Source organism: Mustela erminea, chromosome 3 (genome assembly GCF_009829155.1).
Source record: "Mustela erminea isolate mMusErm1 chromosome 3, mMusErm1.Pri, whole genome shotgun sequence".
Lineage (NCBI taxonomy): Eukaryota > Metazoa > Chordata > Mammalia > Carnivora > Mustelidae > Mustela > Mustela erminea.
Window position 1 is genome coordinate 97,852,193 of NC_045616.1, and position 21,216 is coordinate 97,873,408.

The 21,216-nt window shown below is 41.2% G+C and overlaps 1 protein-coding gene across 2 annotated transcripts in view; it reads right to left on the bottom strand.

Moving 5' to 3' along the window:
- The window catches only part of SLC12A2 (solute carrier family 12 member 2), a 100,729-nt gene extending 86,584 nt beyond the window's left edge, over positions 1 to 14,145 (bottom strand). For both annotated transcript variants that reach the window (XM_032336838.1, XM_032336837.1), the window contains exon 1: positions 13,307 to 14,145. In XM_032336838.1, the coding sequence (XP_032192729.1) occupies positions 13,307 to 14,038 (732 nt within the window). In that variant the 5' untranslated portion in view covers positions 14,039 to 14,145. The remainder of the gene's footprint in view (positions 1 to 13,306) is intronic.
- Between the last annotated feature and the right edge of the window lie 7,071 nt (positions 14,146 to 21,216).

The following is a 21,216-nucleotide window of genomic DNA, read 5'->3' on the forward strand; positions in this document are numbered from 1 at the left end:
TGATGGAACAAAAAGCAATAATCCTTAAAAGAAAATAAAACCACCACCACCACCACCGGAAGGCACTATATAATGTATTACCTCCATGTTCAATTTTCACTTCTAAGTATTAATAAATAAGGAACTATAGCTCGTAATTAGGAAAAAAAACAACCATTAGAGATTAATGCCAAGTAGGTCCAGATGTTGGATTTAGTTGATAAAGACTTCAAAACAGGGGCAACGGGGTCACTCAGTTGGTTGAACGTCCGACTCTTGATTTCAGCTCAGGTCATGATCTCAGAGTTTTGGGACTGAGCCTAGTATCAGGTTCCCCACTCTCTGGGGAGACTGCCTGAGATTCTCCCTCTCTCTCTGCCCCCCTCCCACTCACTGTCACTTGTGCTCTCTTTCTCTCAAATAAATAAATCTTAAGAAAAAAAAAAGACCTCAAAACAGCTATAATAATATGTTAAAAAAACTAAAGGTGAATATGATTATCAATTAATGAAAAGGGTATCTCTACAGAGAAACAGAAGCTATATTTTAAAAATTACAAATTCTAGACCTGCAAATTGCAAAACCTGCAATGAAAAGTTCATTAGATGGACTTAATAGCAGAAGGTAAATGGCAGGAGGAAGCAGTGAAAAGCATTAACTTACAGACAGAAGAAATTTAACAAATTGAAAAACAGATACATACACACACAAACAGCCCTATATACAAATGCTGAAAGCTACAAGTAAAGAGAAAATGACATGGTTAATGGCCTTCTTATCAGAAACAATGGCGGTGAGAAGACAGTAGAGGTACATACTCAAAGGGTTGAAAGAAAACCCTGTCAACCAAGAAGACCACATCTAGCAAAATTATCTTTCAAAAGTAAAGTGAAATAAAGACATTTTCCCATTAACAAAAATCATTTTTTACCAGTTGACCTCCTTTACACGAAGTACTGAAAGAAGGAAAGGGCTACCAGCACCATGATCTACAAGAAGAAATAAAAATGAATGGAAATAAATGAGTATAAAATACCATACATCTATTTTTATTTTCTTCTCTCTTTAAAAGCCATATGGTTGTTGAAAGAAAAATGTACAACACTGTACTGGGGTTTCTAATTTATGACAACCAGAGCACTAAGAAAAGGACTGTTTTAAAGTTCCTATATTTTAGCTGAAGAAATTCAGTATTATCTCTAAGTAGAGTAACCACTGAAATAATAATAATAATACAAAGAAACATATCTCTAGAAAGTCAAGAGAAGAATTAAAATGGAATACTAAAAAATATCTGATTAGCACAAAAATTGTCAGGAAAAGAGGATTAGGGAATCACAAAACAAATAAGGAAACAGTGAACAAGTATCAAAAACACCAAAGCCTATTACAACCAAATTGCAATAGAGGTAAATGGAGACTAAATAAGTCAGCAGAAAATGCAAGTTATGGTTATATACATCATATATAACCATATATGGTTATATACATGTATGGGAGTATTACCCAAACACTCACTTAAAAGAGCAGATTACTGTGGGTGACAGAAAACTTTTATTACTTACTTACTAATGATTAGTTATTTAATGCTAGGTCAAATAAAAAAACAGTAGTTTTAAAATGCACACAAAAACACAAAAATTTTGTAAACTTTCCCTATCTTCCAAAGCTTCTATATTTTCTTTTCATAATGAAATAATAACATTTTAAATAAAGTACAAAATGAAGTGTCTGGAGTACATTTTTAAAGTGTTAGTTTTAAAAAGGATTACTCCTCAGCCTCTTAAAATTCGGTACTCTAGGATGCCTTGAGACTGAAATTTCCTCAAATTGTGTAGTTCGCTGACTCTCTTTTGTATTAAGATTTAAAACACTGTTTAAAAAAAATTAAAAAATAAAATAAAACACTGTTGTAAATGTGTGCCTGCACTATGCTGGATGGAGATGCTACAATAACCAAAACTCAAGTGGTGTTCTTTGCATCCATTCTAAAGGGCTACTCTAGAGTGCTATTTACTGAGAACTTTGTTTCTGCTTTTCATGATTTTCTTATCTTTCGTCTCTATGACACGCTGGCTGTCTCTGGCTCCACCTCTGCCATGCTCATTTTCCCTTCTAATTTATTTTGTGCCATACTTGTTATAACTGTGCATAAAGTATAACTATATAGTCCACAAGCATAGGTGGGGTGAAACTCTCTGATGTGAAAGCCTTTATGTTAGTGCTGTTGCTTTGTTTAATTAAGAGATCAGCTTTTTTTCAGGTGAGCAAATCTTCCAAATAATTGGGACTGAAAGAAGTGAGGCAGTTTAGTAATTTCTCCAAACCCACAAATTTACAAATTTGCCTATTATTATTTCTAGAAATTTACAGATAAGTCAGTGCTGCAAGTAATTTATCATAAAGCTTCACTTCTAAAACAATAGAGCTTGGGTGTTTATGTCTGCAACCATTAGGTTCTACAAAAGAGAGATACGAGGCACAAGGGTAGGTCAGTCACTTCAGCATTTGACAAGTGATTTCAGCTCAGATCATGATCTCAGGGTCATGGGTTCCAGCACCACGCTGGGCTCCCCACTCAGTGTGGAGTCTGCTTGTCTCTCTCCCTCTGCTCTTCCTCTCACTCAGGTTCTCTCTCTCCATCTCAAATAAAGTCTTTAAAAAAAAAAAAAAGAGGGGGCAGTACCTCTCTCTGGAATAAGTCTAACTATTCTACATGAACTCTTCAGGATTCAGATTTATCCTTTAGTACTTTCAATGTCTGATTTCCCTACAGGATTTTAATAGGCCACTGAATAAACATACACGTTTGTCCTAATACCTCGCATGTGAGCTATCCATTAACATACCCAGGTTTAAAAACAGCCATCTGTCACTTACAGGCTATGAGACTTGGGCAAATTGTTATAAGCCTGAATTTATCTATAATTTACCTGGTTTGGAAGTCTATCATACCCAGACTATGGGAAGCTCCTGAAACATGGCAGATCTCCAATAATTGGTAACTTAATGTAATGCAGTATAGAGTTACTGAAAGGTTAAAGTCAGATCTTTGAGAGTTACCACTTATCCATATAAGGGTATTCCAAAGTTGAGTATCACCACATCAAAAAAATAACAAATGTAGGGGCACCTGGATGGCTCAATGGTTTAAGCCTCTGCCTTCGGCTCAGGTCATGATCTCAGGGTCCTGGGATGGAGCCCCACATTCGGCTCTCTGCTCTCGGCGGGGAACCTCCTTCCCCCTCTCTCTCTGCGGGCCTCTCTGCCTACTTGTGATCTCACTCTGTCAAATAAATAAATAAAATCTTAAAAAAAAATAATAAATGTACTACTGTTATAGACATAACCAAAGTGTAAGACTCTCAACATGCTTTGGGACACTGGTTCTCAAACCTATCTCTCTGTGAATCACCAGGAAAGCTTATTAAAAACTATATATATATTCTGTGGTAAAGAGGTAATTTTTGTCCAGGTGATTCTTTTAAAAATTTTGAAATCACTAGTTCATAAAAAAAGATAAGGAGAGAAAGACCCAGTTTCAGAAAGATTCAGCCTAAGTATTACTTGTATGGCTGTAGGCAAACCACAACCTTGTGAAATCATATTGATACTCCAAGACCCTCTTAAAACCTACTTCCTCCAAAGATATATTTGAACACCAAATACAGATATATAAGTTAAAAAGCTTTGGATACTTCAACACTTCGTACAATATTAAGAAATTCTTCAGAGCCTTTCCAATTAAAGACCCAGATTTCCATTCTCAGATGGAAATAGGTTTATTCCACTGATCCAACAAACACTTCATGGATGGAGTAATATGTTTAAACACCTTTATGTAAGGAAGGATGCCACGCAACATTACAAGAAAATTTGACTTTAATAATTTTAAACTAGGGATGACTATTTAATGTGGAAGAAAAGAAAGGAGAAATGAAAAAAGGAAAAAAAGTCCCTTTAAATATCACTTTCTTTGACAGCACTAACTGATCTTTCTGTAATGATAAAAATGTTCCAGCTCTCCAATGATCCAATACCATAGCAATTAGCTCCATGTGGGTATTTGAGCACTTAAAATGTGGCTCTAGTAACTGAAAACTTGAATTTTTAACTTAAATTTAGACTTAGTTTCACAGCCATATATAACTACTGGTTATTGTATCATAAGGCGCAGCCCTAGAACATTTAAAAATGTAGTCCTTTTGAGAGATGTGTATCGATAGGGAAAGGCAGAGGAAACAAACAAAAACTAAGATTCCATTTATAACAAACTTTCTTAGGGGTACCTGGCTCCCTCAATGGGTAGAACATGCGACTCTTAGTCAGTGGTTGTAAGCTGGAGCCCCATGTTGGGTGCAGAGATGACTTAAAAGTAAAAACTTAAAAAAAAAAAAAAAAAAAAAAAAAGAAAAGAAAAGAAAAAAAAGAAATTTCCTTATGTAATTTTTTTGAAAATTTTCCAACTTAAAAAAGATACATTCATATGATAAAATGGACGAGTCCAAATCTTTTCTACCTTATCTTCAATGAGCTAAAAAACAACTGTCATGGGTATTTTAAAAAGAAAATAATCATAAAGTAACAAAAATGTACACAGTATTAAACTATATCATACTGGAATTAGCACCAATTAAGAATCAGAATATTTGCTCCAAGTTCCAACCCTGACTCAGGAAAATCACAAGTCCTATAATTTTGGACAGGTTACTGAGCTCTTCTGCTGCTGCTTTTTTCCCCCAACATTTTATTTATGTGTTTGAAAGAGAGAGAGAGAGCACAAGCAGGGGGAGAGGCAAAGAGAGAGGGAAAAGAAGATGCCCCACCCACATTGAGCAGGGAGCCCAACACATTGGCTGGATCCCAGAACCCTGGGATCATGACCTGGGGCGAAGGCATATGTTTAACCATCTGAGCCATTCAGGTACCTCTGAGCTCTTCTGCTTCTTAAACTCCAAATGTGAGTTATCACGGTAATCTGTCAAATGTCCTTTAGAGACTCTAAATAACAAATATAGGGTATGTCAAAGAATTTTTCTTTTGTAGTCCATTGATTTACAAAGAAGGAGTTCCCTTACTGAAAATGTATTGATTGAGGGTCTGCTACCTCAAGCCTATATACAAGGTACTAGGGACACATAATGGTAAGTAGCCACATAGTCTGCTTCTCATGGACGTTGAAGTCAACTCAAGCCAATTCAAATAACCACATTTATAAATATACTATTATTAACTGAAATAAAGTATCTCAGGGAAAAAGTGGTTTGTCCTAGCTAGAGAATAAAAGCTTCCTCTGAGGACAATAGGACTGAAGCAAAATCTTAAAACTGAAAAGTTAACAGTGTGTGTATGGGGGAGAAGGGAGCAAGAGTTCATGGACAGTATCATGTACAAAGGCCCTATGGAAAAGGAAGTACTGTGACACTGAGTAACTGAAACACTGAAGAAGAGGTAAGCCAGACCTAGACAATGCAGGGCTAGTTTTAAGCCAAGGGATAACATATCAATTTGGTTTTAAAAATATTCTGGGTACAATAGTGATGGGAGAGCACAGTGAATAGAGGACCCAGTTAGAAGGCTATAGAGGGACATGCTGCAGTTCGGGTTTGGATAGTAGCAGTGAAGATGAAAAAAAAACTTTGGAAATAAAGGTGATAGAACTCGGTGATAAACTGGATGTGGAACGATTAGAGAAAGCATCAAGGACAACTCATACACTTCTCACCAGTGTAACACAAAGAATAGTGGTACCATCCATGCAGACATAGGGCAAACTAGAAGAGGCTTAGGCTGATTTGCTTTTGGAACGGGAGGGAGAAAATCCTAAATTTGTGAGTACATGGTGTCTTTAAGATTAGAGAAAAAAATCCAGCAGTCACTAGATGTCCTCAATTCAGCAAAGGGATTGTAGGTAGGACACAAAATTTTGGAATTCATTAGCCTACAGATCATATAGCATAGAGGAGAAAAAGAAAGACAGGGCGAGGAGAAATGGCAGAATCTAACCTTGAAGATGGCCAATTTGGAGAAAAAGGAGACTGCATAAGACACTGGACTGAAAGAAACACAGAGTTAAAAGACAAAATGGTGCTACAGAAGCCCTAGAAAAGAGAAAAAAGACCTCAACAGAAAATCAAATACTGCTGGAAGGTTGAATGTTGATGGGAGATGGGACAGGGGAGGGAGAAGGTATTCTTCTGGACTTGATAATAGGGTGGAGATCACTGGTAACATTGAGAAGAATTAAATAAGTAAAATGATGGCATAGATGTTCAGGATCTGAATGGGTCCTTTAAATCTCCACTGGAAAAATCAAGCCTACCCTAAAAAGCCAACTACCCTCCAAAAGTGCTGAAATGACTCAGATACTGAACTATGTTAGAAGCCACATTGTCGAAGGAACTAATTCACACGAACCTAACAAAGAACCATCCCAAATGTTTCTGCGATTCTTAACCTAGGTGAGTATTTAATTAGTCAATGTTCAGGAACAGTATAGTGAAAATTTAAAGCAGGGGAATTTCGAGCCCAGGGGCACTACAAATCATCTGCTGTGATTAGCTTTTGCACAGAGACAATATTCCACTAAGCTATTTTTTGCTTTTCAGATTCTCCCCATCTTCTAAATAGACATCCCTGAGTTCTCTGTCAGTACTCAGGTTTTCATAATAGCTTTTAGAAAGCAGTAATACAGATTCTAGTAAAATATCAAAGGATAAAGTAGCCAGCGGTGGAAGATAGATTTCATATTTATTTATTTATTTATTGTTTGTTTGTTTTTGAAGATTTTATTTATTTATTTAAGAGAGAGGACAGTGAGCAAGAACATGAGCAAGGAGAAAGTCAGAGGGAGAAGCAGACTCCCATGGAGCTGGGAGCCTGATATGGGACTCGATCCTGGGACTCCAGGATCATGACCTGAGCCGAAGGCAGTCGTCCAACCAACTGAGCCACTCAGGCGCCCCTTCATATTTATTTTTTTAAAGATTTTATTTATTTATTTGAGAGAGAGAGAGAGAGAGCATGAGAGAGCATGTGTGCATACACGCCAGAGAGCACCATGAGAAGTAGGCTCTTAGCTGAGCAGGAACCCGACAGGAGGCTCCATCCCAGGACTCCAGATCATGACTGAGTAGAAGGCAGCTGCTTAACCAACCTAAGTCACCCAGGTGCCCCCAGCTTTCATACGTTAAATAGATTCGATGGATAATTTTTTAAGATTTGAAAGAGAACAAGAGCACATGTTGCATGCGTGTGTACACACACACACACGGCACACACGCAGGCAGAGGGAGAGGGAGAGGACCTCCGACACCTTGCTGAGCACAAAGCCCACCGCTGGGTTCCATCGCATAATGCTACGACCAGGACCTGCACCAAAATCAAGAAATGGATGCTTAGCCCATTAAGCCATCCAGGTGCCCCACCACTGATACATTTTTAACTTGAATATTTTAAGTTGTTTTCCTTCTTGTCCATCCCTCACCCTTTCACCTTCTGGAACTGACCCACTATGTTGCACACTTTGAAAACTATTGGTTTTTCACAACCTTCCCTAAAATCTGAAGTATAAAAGCACATTTTTTATGATACAAATTAGAACCCATTTCTTAAATACTATTATTTCACAAACCAGTGGATGCAGTTTTATTAATATTTGCCCCATTATAGAACTAATTTGCAGAATGAAACCCTACTGAGTCTACCTCCCAAACCTGCTTTTCCGACAGTCTTCCCATCTCCATAAATATCAACTCCATTCTAAAGAGGGGAAAAGCCCTGGCATTAATCTTTCCATACACCCCTCATCGAAAACAGCAACAAATTCCAATAATTTTACCTTTTTAATACACCCAGCATCTCAATACCTCTCATTATATCAAACATGGTTATCTCAGGTTTGCTCCTCATTATTGTTCTGACCTCTCCTATCACTCTTCCTCTTGCTCCTCCCATCTTGCTGGGCCTCCTTGTTTCTGTAACACCAAGCACACTCCACCTCAGGGTCTTGATGTTCATCATTCACCTGCCTGGACTGTTCTTCTCCCAATATTTGTAAGGCTTGATCCCTCACTCCTTCTGCTCAGCATCAGAGAGGCCTTCTCTGACTACCCTCATAGAGCACACTGGCCATTACCATCTAGCCATTTGGACCTATTTGCTTACTGACTCCTACGACTAGAATGAAATCTCCGAGACTTGGCTGTATTTGTAGCTCTACAAATACAGCACTTAAAACAGTGCTGTTGTTTGTGCTCAGTAAGGCTGTTGTGAGTAAATAAATTCATGTCACTTCAGCATGGAACCAAAGGATTAGTACTTTGGACTTTCTAAACACTTACATAAAACATGTAAGTAAAAATTATTTAAAACAGATACACTTAACATATAAGAACTGAGATACGTTATTCCAGTCTCATGGGATTGGGACTGTGAGTATAGCAACACAAATACATATAGAGAAGACATCAATTATGATTGCAGTGTACAGTTCTGCCACATTTTAAATCCCAAGGTCTCGTCTTTCCTTCTACCCAGGCAGTCAGCTGGTGTGTACCTGCGTGACTACATACAGTGTTATGGATAAACCACACTTCACCTCAAGTGGCATGGGTTTAGCATGGTAAAGCAGCTGCCAAAAGTGCACAATCTTTAATATTTGACTTTGATATTTGACTTTGCCATGTGCAAATATTTCTTATCATGGTCCTACCTTATTCAGTCTGGGAACTCCTCTACTCCTCCCCCCGTTTATGGGATGTGACCCATTCTTTCCTTCAGGAAACTTCAAGGACCGAAGTTATGTAATAAAGTCATTAGTAGTGTCCGAAATTTCTTGTCCCAGAGTCAATACAGCTCACTAAAAGAAGCAGCTACGCAAGTTAGTGGAGATGACGTACTGTTTAATGTTTTAAAGTCCTTCTTAAGAAGGAAGAACTGCCTACCCTGACACATTCAGTGAACAAATGTATATTAAGTACCTGTTCTATGTGTGGAGATACATGAGACACAAGCTCAGATTCTACGAAAGTCACAGTCATATTTATCACTAACTACACTATCGCAATCATTCCTCCTCATTTCTCTCAGTTATATCATTTCACTTTCACGAAGTCAGGGCAGAGGGATGATGCTGATAACCCACAGTATGTCCTCTTCAACATCCCTCCCATCTCCGAGCAGGTGGAGCGGAGTGGAGGGGGGGACAGGTAGGAAGAAGAAGAGATAACAAAGAGAAGCTACTATGTCCTGGCATGAATCACACCCAAAACTCTGTGATCTACCAAGCTCCCATGCCTTGACTAAGGACAACTGTGCAAAGGTAATCGTACCTGTAAAAGGGTTTTTAATGATGCTTTAATCCTGTAGAAGCTATTACGGGTCATCCACTCAATTTTTCCACATTTGATCATGTTTTCCATTACATGTGTTGAAGTTGCCCATCAAATATTAATTTGTTTGACCTCCACTTTTAAATTTCTCCTTGTAGGGGCAAGAATCAGTACTTTGAACTTACAAAACTTACTTTTTGAAAAAAGACTAAGAAACAAAACAAACAAACAAACAAAAAAACACTTCCTGGTAAGAGCCCTGCGGAGTTTCTGCCTTCTTTAAAACTCCTTTCTCAGCTTCCCTGACAGTGCTATCCTGGCTATTTCTCACCAGCCTAGCAGCTCCTTCTTGCTTCCCTTTTTAATGTCTCCACAACATCTAACAAACCTTTATACATTCTCTACACCTAAACTCAGACCCCATTTCTTTTCTGTTACCTTCCCACTCTCCCTAAGTCATTTCAAGTCCATGATTTGAGACTCTCCCTATCTATACATATATATACCTACACTTCTTTATATTAGATATCCAGTGTATATACACACATACATATATACACATACATGTGTACATACCTGTGTGTATATAAATACTTATATAAATACATACGTACACACATTTATACAGATATAACATGTATTCTGTCCCCCTCCCTCAAAATGATTCTTGGACTAAAATATAAACTACCATTCTAACACAATTCCTTCTTTCCGCTCTCAAATCTAGTTCCTCTCCTGTATTTGCCATCTCAGTAGTAACACCATCTATTCAGTTGCTCAAGTCCAAAACCTGGGAATCAGCTCCTCTTTCACTCCCACATCCAATCCACCTGCATACGATTCATTCTGCCACCAACTCTTATTATCTGTAACTCGGTAATAGCTTGGATCTCCCTGCTTCCATTGTTGTTCCTGCCAATCCATTCTTTATCCAGCAGCCAGAGATGGTATAACAAAACAGATCATGTTGCCACCTCATAAAAATCCTTCAATAACTTGCCCACTATGTTTATAATAACATCTTCTCCTGGCCTCTTTATAGTTCTTTGGACATACAACTCTCTCCTCTCAGTATATTTACATACAGGGCCTCTTTGGCCTGGAATGCTATCCTGCCCTATCATAAACTAATACTTTAGGTTTTAGCTTCAATGTCTCACTACTTGAAAAAGGCCTCCCCAACCCCAATTAAAATTAGGTCCTTTTATAGCCTTACTAGTATCTTACACTTTCCTCACAAAGCCCTGAAAATAAAGCTTGTACCTATCTTATTTGTGCAACCATTTGGTTAAGGTGTATCTAGACAAAGTCAGTATATGTTCTGCTAACCACTCCATCATGCCACAGTACCAAAAGCCATATGGCCAACACTTAAGAAACTCCTCTCTCCAATAAAATTTGACAAATGGAAAACTCATGAGTCCTGGCTCTACAAAGGCTGCACAAGACAGTAACACACACCATGGAAGCGCCCTATTCCACTTCACGTGGATTTTCAGGGGAAAAATCTTTAAAGTCACAGTGGTGGGTAAAGAAAGGAAAACAAGAGGAAGAAAGACTATATAGTCCTCTCCCCTAACAAGTTTCTAAAGTGCTTGTCTTTTACTTCTTTTGATCTTTTGTAGAGCCTGGTAGAGAGTTAGAGTTAAGGTGCATACTGAAGCACTTATTAATCAAAGTAAATTATGTGACATTCAATCAGGCGCTAGAATTAAATGTTACAAAATTCTAAATATTATGATTCACTGAGGGCTAGAAGCATTAGAATAGGCTTCATGGAGGTAAAAGTAAATCTAGGCATGGTGAGGATCTAGTCAAACTATGCTAGAACCTCTCCTACCCTCCTTCAACAGCGGTCAGTCTCCATAGTCAGATCTGTACTCCTTAACATGACATGTTTCTTCAGTCCATTTGTAAAATTCTGAACAAAATTATTTTCCATATGAGGTACTATGCTTAGTTACTATCTAATAAACTTTTTAAACTGACCATAAAGGTCACTTCTCCCAAGTGGCAGAAGGTTAAAACAAAACAAATCAAAACTACAAAGAATTCCATATACTACCTGTTGCATAAATGGAGCTATGAACATAACATTTACACACTACATTCATCATGTAGGAATTAAGAGAATCTAAATTGAAACCCTAGAGTTTGTGTACTTTCTGATAGGCCAAGACAGATCAAAATAATAACTACACAAGCCATTATCTTCTAGGCACTGAACATGAGCCTTGATGTCCTTTTCTTTTCTAATCTTCAAAATAACCACGGAAGCTGAGGAAGATGAGGCTCACAGGTTGGATAGTTGCTTCAGATATACAGCTAACTAAAAAGTTTTCTTTTTGAGACACTGTAAATGGATCAAAAATGCCCAAAAAACCCTCATGTTTTGGAGAACTTGAAGAGCTCTGTTGTTCAGAAAACTTAAGAGTAACAAAAACTTTCCTAGGATATTTACAAGTTCAAGGTATATAATATCCTTCAATTCAAAAACCCTTTTAAAAACTTAGGGGTAAATATAGACTGCCTTACTACTTAACTGTTCAGCTTTGGTGCAATCAATCCAAAATAAAGCTTATGGTATTTTTAATAATAAAATTGCTATAATGAAAGGGAAATTACCAGCTATACATCTACTTTACAGAGATTTGGAGTTTGGCAGGGATAAAAACAAATTACAAGTTTCTTTCTTTTGAAAGAAACTACAAGAGTATAAATAAGTGTCTTAAAAACTGTTTTTCTTCTGATATGACAAAATACTGTAAGGGAGTAACAGGAGTAGTATTATCCAAAGCTAAATGATGTCAGGCTTTTAAAGAATCAGTAAGCTGTTAAGGATTGAGACCTCTGTAATTATTTCAAAATGTATGAATGTTTCATTATCAAACACTAGGACAAGTAGAGTCTTGCATGAAATGAGTCTATGAGAGCAAATAATCACACCTGAAGAAATTACATACTTTCTCTATTCAAACTTTTCCACACTATGACATCTCAGCCTATGGTGGTACCAACTCTGGATTCACAAAATTTCATCAACATAATCCTTTTACACTTGTTAAAACAAACATCAAATAATCCCAACTCATAAAAGTTAAATATTAATTTTCAAAAGCACTGAGCTTATCTCAAAATAGTAATTTTACACCCTGAAGAAATAAAAATTGGATGTGGCCATAAAAAATAACTATGTGGAAACCAGTAGACTTTTAGGGATGGTTTTCTGTTCACAAAGTGTAACTACTTATGCAAGACCCCAGAAGATCTTTCTATACATCCTCCACAGGAAAAAAAAAACAATTCTCTTGTTTCTCTTTCAGTCTTTCCCCTCCCCCTATTTTACACTTTGCAGTCCCCCAACTTTTTATACAGTCCTCTCCCGAAAAGTTTACATACTAAAAAATAGATTTATGCCATTACCAGGAAGAGCGCATCCCAAGATTTTTCAAAGGATATTCAAGAGAGCAGTAATTGAGCCTTAATAATTCATAGACCACAAACACACCCTGTTAAGATTTTCCCTTCAAACACCACTGTTCCCACTCTCGGGACCCCTAATGGGTATACATAAGCCACACAATACGACCTTTAAAATGGACACAGATGGCAGGTGCTCTCCACTCTCTCCCCAGAGACACCCTCACCAAAACCTCCCGCCCATTCCCTCCTCGGGGCCCACAAGCACAGTGTCATTCAGAAGGATGACTCTTAAGGGTGAGTGAGAAAGAAAGCGTACACCAGATACACAAGTGGATGGTGAAGGTTGTTAAAAGCAATCTCTCTTCTATTACCTAACTAGCTTAACCCGCTGCAAACTTTTAAGAGATTAAGTTACATTCCTCGGCAGTTCCACCCTTGACAGCTGACCGCAGAGATGCCAGCGAGTCGTGCCCGTCCATTCCTGCCACCTCAGCCGCGGCGAGCCAGCGGCCACATCCCGCGGTCAGCGAGGACCAGTGGTTGGGGAATGAGGGAGGGCTGCGAGAGCTCACCTTTTCCAGCTCATCGTGGAGCTCGGCCAGGCTGGGCCGGAGTAGCTTCTCGCCCAGCTGCGCTGCGGTGTGCCGGTAGTGATCGATCCTGGGCACGGCGTCCATGGTGTTGTGGCCAAAGGTGCGCAGGTAGTAAGTGTTGGTGTGGGTATCATAGTAGTAGTGCTGGTGATGTCCACTGCCGCCGCCACCGCCGGAGTGCAGGCTGCTGCCCTCGCTGAGCACAGTGTCCCCGCCGTTCTGGAAGCTCACGTTGGGCCCGTCGCCTCCGACCCCTGCCGCATCCGACAGGCTCTCGTCAGCAGATGAAGAGGCAGCCGGGTCCACGAAGTTCACGCGGAAGCGGCCCTTGGCTTCCTCGCTGCCCTTGCCTGGCCCGCTTTCGCCGCTAGCTTTCCCGTCCGCTGGGGTCTCCTTACCCCCAGCCCCTGCACCAGCCGCCGTGCCCGCCGCAGCCCGCCCCGCGTTCTCGGAAACGAGGTCCACCTGGAAGCGGCTCTGGCTCGGGGTGGGCCCCAAGGGTCTGCCCAGTCCGTCCCCGGCCGCCGCGGCGCCCTCACCGCGGACCCCGCCGCCACCCCGGCTCGTGGCCGCAGCATCCTCCGACACTGAGGGCACGGCCGTGCCGGGCAGGTCCACCCCGGCGGCGGCCAGCGCGGCAGCTGGCGGCGTCTCCCCGACCCCGGCCAGCCTCGGGGCGCCGGAGGAGGGCGCCGTGGGCCCCGGTTCCATCGCTGCCAGACCCCCGGCAGACTCCGAGAGCTTGGCGGACGTCGCGGGCTGCACGCCCTCCGCGCCCCCCGCCGGCGGTGCCCGCGGCCGCAACGCCAGGTGACGGAATCGCTCGCCCCTCCGCCCGCCCGCCCGCCGCCGCTAGCCCGGACCGGCACAAACGCCGCCGGCAGCCGAATCGGCGCGCGAGTGCAGTGGGCGCGGGGCGGGCCCCGCTGTTTAAAGCCTCGGCGGGGCCGCAGCGGTGGCGGCTCCGGCAGCAGCACGCGGGAGGCGGGGTCAGCGGCTCCTCCGCCCCTCAGCCCGCCCACCCGCGGTCCCGCAGTGTCGCGCGGCAGACGCTCCCTCGCCGGTCCGGCCCTCCCGGGCTTCTGCCAGACCCCACGCGAGAGCTGCCTGCGCGAGGATCGCGTCCGTCCAGTCCGCGCCCGGCCTCGGGCAGCGCGAGCAGCACGAGCGGCGCGATCAGGGAGCAGGCGCGGCGACGCGCAGCCTCACCGCCGTCGCCGGGATCTCCGCGCCGCTACCTCCTCTTCCGTCGACCTCCTCCCACTCTTCCACCTCCTTCCCCCGCCCCCTCTGCGGCGAAAAGGAGAGCCCCCCCCCCGCCCCCCCGCCTCGCCGCGGGCCGCCTCCCTCTCTCCCCGCCCCTGGGGCTGCACGTCAATGGGCCGGCAGCCCAGGCCTCGGCAGAGCAGGCTGCGGACGACGCCCGGCCCGGCGGACGAACGGGCGCCCCAGTCCTGCCTCGGCGCGCGCCGATTGCTGATGCTCCCGCGGCAATTGCCACCACAGCCAGGGCTTCAGGAGCGCACCCTCCCTCTCTCTCTCTCTCTCTCTCGTTTTTTTTTTTTTTTTTTTTTTTTTAAGTTCTGAGCTCGCAGTACTTGGGCCGAGCCGGCGAGATCTCGCGAGATGTGGCATGGCTTCAGGGCCGCTTCACCTCAGGCTTGTGGTACCCGAAGCGGTGCTAGAGCTGCGGGTCGCCCCTAGCTCCGGTGGGTGAAGCCGGGGATTTTCCCGTCGGGCCCGCAGGTGCTTCCGGAGTTGCCTGCGAGGTGCGCCCCGGGCGAGGTCGGCTCGCAGCTCGCGCCGGCCGCCACTGCCGGCCCTCACTCCAGGCCTGAGCCTAGGGGGAGGCAGGATTTCCTCTGAGCCGCCTTTGAGGCGGTCGACACCCCGCCTGGCCGCGTTAGATTTGCATAACCAGAAACACTCCAGTGGAGATGCAGTGGGTGTGTCCACACTTCGATGACACCTTTATTTTAAAAGCTGTGATGTTTGAAGGTGAGAAGGGAGCTTAGTTGTGATACCGGATCGTTTCAAAACGATTCTTAACTTGAGGCATTTCCAAAAATGATAGGAAGCTCAGCTCAGAAGCGAGTACACAGCAGTTAACTAACCGTAGACCCGTGACTAACCATGGAGCACTAACCGGGAACTTTCGGCACGATTTAGGATGTGAAGAATTCCTGTTTACCTCCTCTGTTCTGCAGACTTGTTTTCTGTGAAATGTAGGGCAATATAGTGATTTTGCAACTTTCTTAGCAGCGGAATCTATTTTTAACCTAAATTCTATGCACAGCCCCACAGAAACGCAGATAACGACCACGATTGACTTCTTACATCACTTGTCTTTTATTTATTTGTATTTATTTATTTTAAGTTTTTATTTCTGGGGGCAAACACCCTCCTTTGCCGAACCCTGGAATTATGACTGAAGAGCTATATAGTTCTCAGAATTGTTTGGAAATGCTGTGAAGAAAGTTGCAATCAGACAATTCTCAAGAAGTTGTGATACCCATGATCTTAGTTGACCTTGGCAAACTTTTCTTCTGGATTTATTATTTCTGTTGTAAAAAATGGAGAGAGGAAGGAACCACTCTCGGATCATGTAGCCGCAGTTTTTAAAGTCCCTCTTCAGCTTGTGATGGTGGCTGACAACCAGAAGAGGCCAGAAAAATCAGATGGTCCTTAAAGCAGTACAGTTGGTACTGGGCCATTGCTGCCTCAGTATTTGATCCGTGTGGTACTGAAGCTAAACTGGTACCTGTTGGAAAACATTCACTGAGCAGAACAAACGATAAGCACCTACTATGGGGTGCTCTGTATTTTGGGACTATGAAGGCAAAGCAGACAGTTGCCTCTCTCATGGAAATGATGGTCTAGTGGGGGAGAGAGAGGCAATAAAGTTCAATGGGTACAATATATAGGGTACTTGTAGTGAGCACGAAGGAAGGAGAATGGGATATGTGTGTGAGATGGAGGTGGCAAAATTTGTCATGGAAGGGCCCCACTGAGACGGTGACATTTGCGTGAGGTAATGAGAGATATGTATCTTTGGGAAAATGATGTTCCAAGCAGAGGAAAAACAAAAACTGAAAGATGAGAGCATGCCTAACTAGTTCTCAGAATTGCATATAGGCCAGTGGGGCCTCAGAGGCCTGCTTAAGGGATGGGGAGAATCAAAGGAAATTATGTCAGAGTTTAGGGGTTGGGGCCATGATGGACCAGAAAGGACCTCTTTGGCTTTTGGAAGGACTTTGGTTTTTAATTTGAGTGAGATGGTATGTTAGTTTGGACTGTCCTAACACAATACCATAGACTGAGTTGTTTAAATAATAGAAGTGTATTTCCATACAGTTCTGGAAGCTGGAAGTTTAAGAGCAGGGTGCGAGTATGGTCAGCTTCTGGTCAGGGCTTTCATCCTGGCTGGCAGGCAGCTGTCATCACTGTGTCCTCACAGTCGGAGAGAGAAATCTGGTGTCTCGACTTAATAAGAAGAACAGCTTCGTTGAGTCAGTGCTCCACCTTTACGACATCATTTAATCTTATTCTCCAAAAGGCACTATCTCCAATGTAACACACATGGGTTAGGGCTTCCACATACGCATTTGGTTGGGAAGGTCATTTCACTCCATAACAGATGGCAAGTTAGTAGAGAATCTGAGTAGAAGAAAGACATGATTTGACATATGTTTAAAGCATCAATCTGCCTTGTAAATATACAAGAACACAAATAGTGGGGCCAAAGAAAGAAAGAAGGAGACGTGTCAAGAGGTAACCCAACAATCCGGGAAGGGATGATATGACTTTGACCATGATGGGTAGCAATGAAAAGGGGGCAGGGGGTACAGGGGGGAATAGTTGAATTCTGGAGAGGCAATAGAATTTCTGATAGTTGTGGAATGTGAAAGAATCCAAGGGTTTTGGCTTGAGTGACGGAAAGAATAGTGTTGCTATTTTCTGAGGTGGAGGAGTTGGTGAGTGGAGCAGGCTTGGGTAGGGGGCATATCAGGAGCCCAGTCTGAGATGTCTGTTGGAGGAAACAAATACATGTGTAGTAATAAATAGCAGTCACTCATATAAATAGGTAATTGCAGACTGAGAAGTTCTAGGACAGACTGGAACACGGTACAGTGAGAATGCGAAATAGAGGGACCAGTGAGGGAGGAAGGGATTTTTCACCTGAGGTCTGAAGGATAATTACTTGTGGGGGTGGGGGCCAGTTCAAAAAAGTGAAATATTGTGAGCAAAAGCCCTCGTGGACTGAACATGGCCTGACTAAGGAACTTGCAGCCAGTTTGGTTAAAGCATAGAGCCCAAGGGATGAGAGAGATAGGAGATGAAGCTATCTATTCTAAAAGCCTTATACAACCATTAATGGGTTTCCATGGTGATAGAGGGGGGCATGATCAGGTGTAACTTCGTTAGAAGTCTCTAGTTACATTGTGGGCAGAAGATTGGAGAGGAGCAAGAATAAGAAAGATAGGATACAACTTCAGTATTCTAGGCTTGGGATGATAGCAGTACTAGTAGCTTATATTTATATGGAATTTGTGCCCTGGATTCAGTGCTAAACTCTGCATTCATAATGTTATTTAATTCTTAGAACAACAGCATGAAGAAAATCATAGCATTACCCCCATTTTGCAGTGAAAAACTGGGTCAAGGAAAGAAGGTTAAGTGACTTCTCCAAGGTCACTCAGCCAAAATCAAGATTTGAATTCAGGAAGTATTGCTCCACTAATCAAACTCAACATTATGGGAGATACACGAGAAATGAGGAAAGGGAAAAATTTGAGAGATACTTCAGAGGTAACTCAAAGGACTTGGAAATGGATTGAAGGAAAGGAGAATAAAGGATGAATTTTGTAACTTTTTTACCTGGAGTTAGATGATGGTAACGTTGGTGAGAAAAAGAACATTCCAAAACTAGGTTTGGAGATAAATATGAGAAATTTGGTCTAGAACATATTGGGCCCGAGGTACTTTTGAGACATCTGATGGGAAAGTTAAGAAACTATTTGACTAGATGGGTCTTGGGCTCAAAGAGTTTGTATGACAGAGTACCAATGAGTGAGTTTTCTGCAAATAGATGATAACTGATACCGTGGACATGAATAAAATCAGTCAGGGGATTGGTATAGAGCAGCAGTGTACAATAGAATTTTCTGCAGTGGTGGAAGTATTCTATATCAGTGCTGTCCTATACAATCACCATGGGTGACTTGTGGCTATTGAGCACTTAAATGCTTAGTGCAACTGAGGAACCAAATATATAATTTTATTTTCCTGAGTTTATTAAATAGTCCCATGAGCTAGTGGCTACCATATTGAACAATGTGGGTATAGAGTTCAAAAGAAGACCTAGAGTCCAGCCTCGTGTAATTCCAACATGTAAAGAGGATGAAAGGAGAACCTGATGAAGTCATTTTTGAAGTAAGATCAGCTGAGTTAAATTGGGCCAAGAAATGGAAAAAAATGAAAAATGATACTATATTGAATTTAATAACATATATTAGCCAACACAATGGGAGGATTATGGGGGAGAACAAAGGTTCCAGGAGATAGAATCAAATTGTGCATTTGAAATTTACAGAAACACTGTCAGGAGAGGTCTCCATTATTTCACTGTCAGCAAACAATTGGTTATCAGATTTACCATGTGTCAATTTAGAGACTAACCTTGAGGAGAACAGACTAGTTGTCATTGCCATGGTGGAGTAGCCCCATCATTTTGCTCACTTTCCCCTTTTGCCAAAAAGCCTGTGACATTGCATGTGTCAATGAATTTACTAGTATGGATTGAATATACTTAGAATTTAGACTAGAAGGGGCTTAGGTTGTTATTCCAAGCCTTTCAGTTAACAAATACTAAAAATCCTAAAAGGAGACATAGATTATGTTTAGATCTACAGCTTTTCATATCTTCAGATTTAGAACAAGTGAGATACAAAACTGTTGACTTTAAAATCAGCATTTGGGCTTTGTTGTTGTTGTTCATAGTGAGTTTTACTTGGATGTGCTGTGTGTACTCATAGTCCACCTAGTTATGGTTTTCTTTTTTTACTAGCTGGCATTCTGCATACAGATTAGGTCAGTGGTATTTTTCTTGACCAATGAAGTTATTATCCTATCATGGAAAAAAAAGTTACCCTAGAGAAGCTTGTTTATGCTGTAAATGTCATAATTTTGTTTTCTTACTCAAGTCTCAATCACATTTTTTTTTAAGATTTTACTTATTTATTTGACAGAGATCACAAATAGGCAGAGAGGCAGGCAGAGGGGGGGGGAGCAGGCTCCCTACTGAGCAGAGAACCCGATGTGGGGCTCGATCCCAGGACCCTGGGGTCATGACCGGAGCCAAAAGCAGAGGCTTCAACCCACTGAGCCACCCAGGCACCTCTCAATCACATTCTTCTTTAAAAATTTGTATTTGTAAGTTATATCTTTCAAAAAAGACAGCTCAAGGTTTTAGTGAATTTAAATCTCATTGAAGTAGTATGTTCATAGTAAACACATTTAAAATAAATGTAGTGTCAATCTCTTTTCATTCCCTACTTCCTCTTATGCTTGTATTTGTCATAAAGCTAGTTAGGGAAATCTTTTTTCACTCAAATTTTGTACTGGAAAAGTTATTTTCTGTTTGCACAGATTTAATACTTATAACTCTATAGGCTGTGAACATTTGCAAACCTTGAAATTAAAAATTATTGTCAAATATTAATATACAGAGTAAATACTTTTACAGAATAGCTTAGTGGTTATAGTCATGGTCTCTCCTTGGCCAGACTACTCTGGATTTGAATCTTAGCTTCCCTGGCTCCTAGTCTTATCACTTGGGCTAGTGTGACTTCTGTGCCTCATGTAAATTAGGGATACTAAATGTAGCTACCTCATAGACTTTTGAGGATTATATCTCTTACTACCTGTAAGGTGCTTAGAACAGTGCCAGACACATGTTAACTCCACATGTATACAAGCATTAAATATTTTATTAAAAAAAAAAAAAAGAAAGAGTACTCAGGCAGAACTTTTAAATTGTATCTTTTTTGTGGGTGTTTCCTATTTAGTTTTATAATTTTGCTTCCTGTTTTGTTTTTGAGGCATTTAAGTGACTTTTTGAGTGGTTTGTAAGCTCCTTTTTTTCTGTTACAGAGTTTGTAATTTTAAAGCAGTTGTTAGCATCATTTTCCTGACACTTATTTGGAAGATGAAAAACAATACCCTAAACTGAGGATTTTTTTTTAAGGATGAGGATTTTTAAGGATGTTCACCTTAAAGCCACTTATTCTTTTTACTGGGCACTTTTACAACTAGTGGTTTGTTACTAGAGCCATTATATATTAAGTGTATGTTACATACTAAAATATGCTATAGTAGTATTTTGTCTGTATTCACTGTATTTACTATACTTTCAAAAAAATAGAGGTTAACAGCATAACAGCAACACTTAAAAAATACATAACCTAATAGTTTAATTGCCTCTTTATGGAGTCAAATATCACAATGTATCCCATAACTAAATTCACTATTCATGAAAAATCTCTAATTTCCTATCCTTTATTATACTCATTAATGATTGATTCATTTTTCACTTTCAAAAAACTGTAAGTGTAATTGAGATACGTTTTTATAGTTGTTCAGGATGCCTGAAATACAAAAAACCCCATAAACATGAAGGGATCTTAAGGATTATGAAGTAAGCCACTACTTTGAAAAAGATAATATTTTTCCATTGGCACTTTTAAAAAATACTGTTTCTTATTTTAAAGTATCTCTACATCCAACATGGTACTCAACCTCACAACCCTGAGATCAAGAGTTGCATGCTCCATCAACTGAGCCAGCCACGCACTCCCCAAAAAACTTTTTTTTCTTTAGTAACAACACAT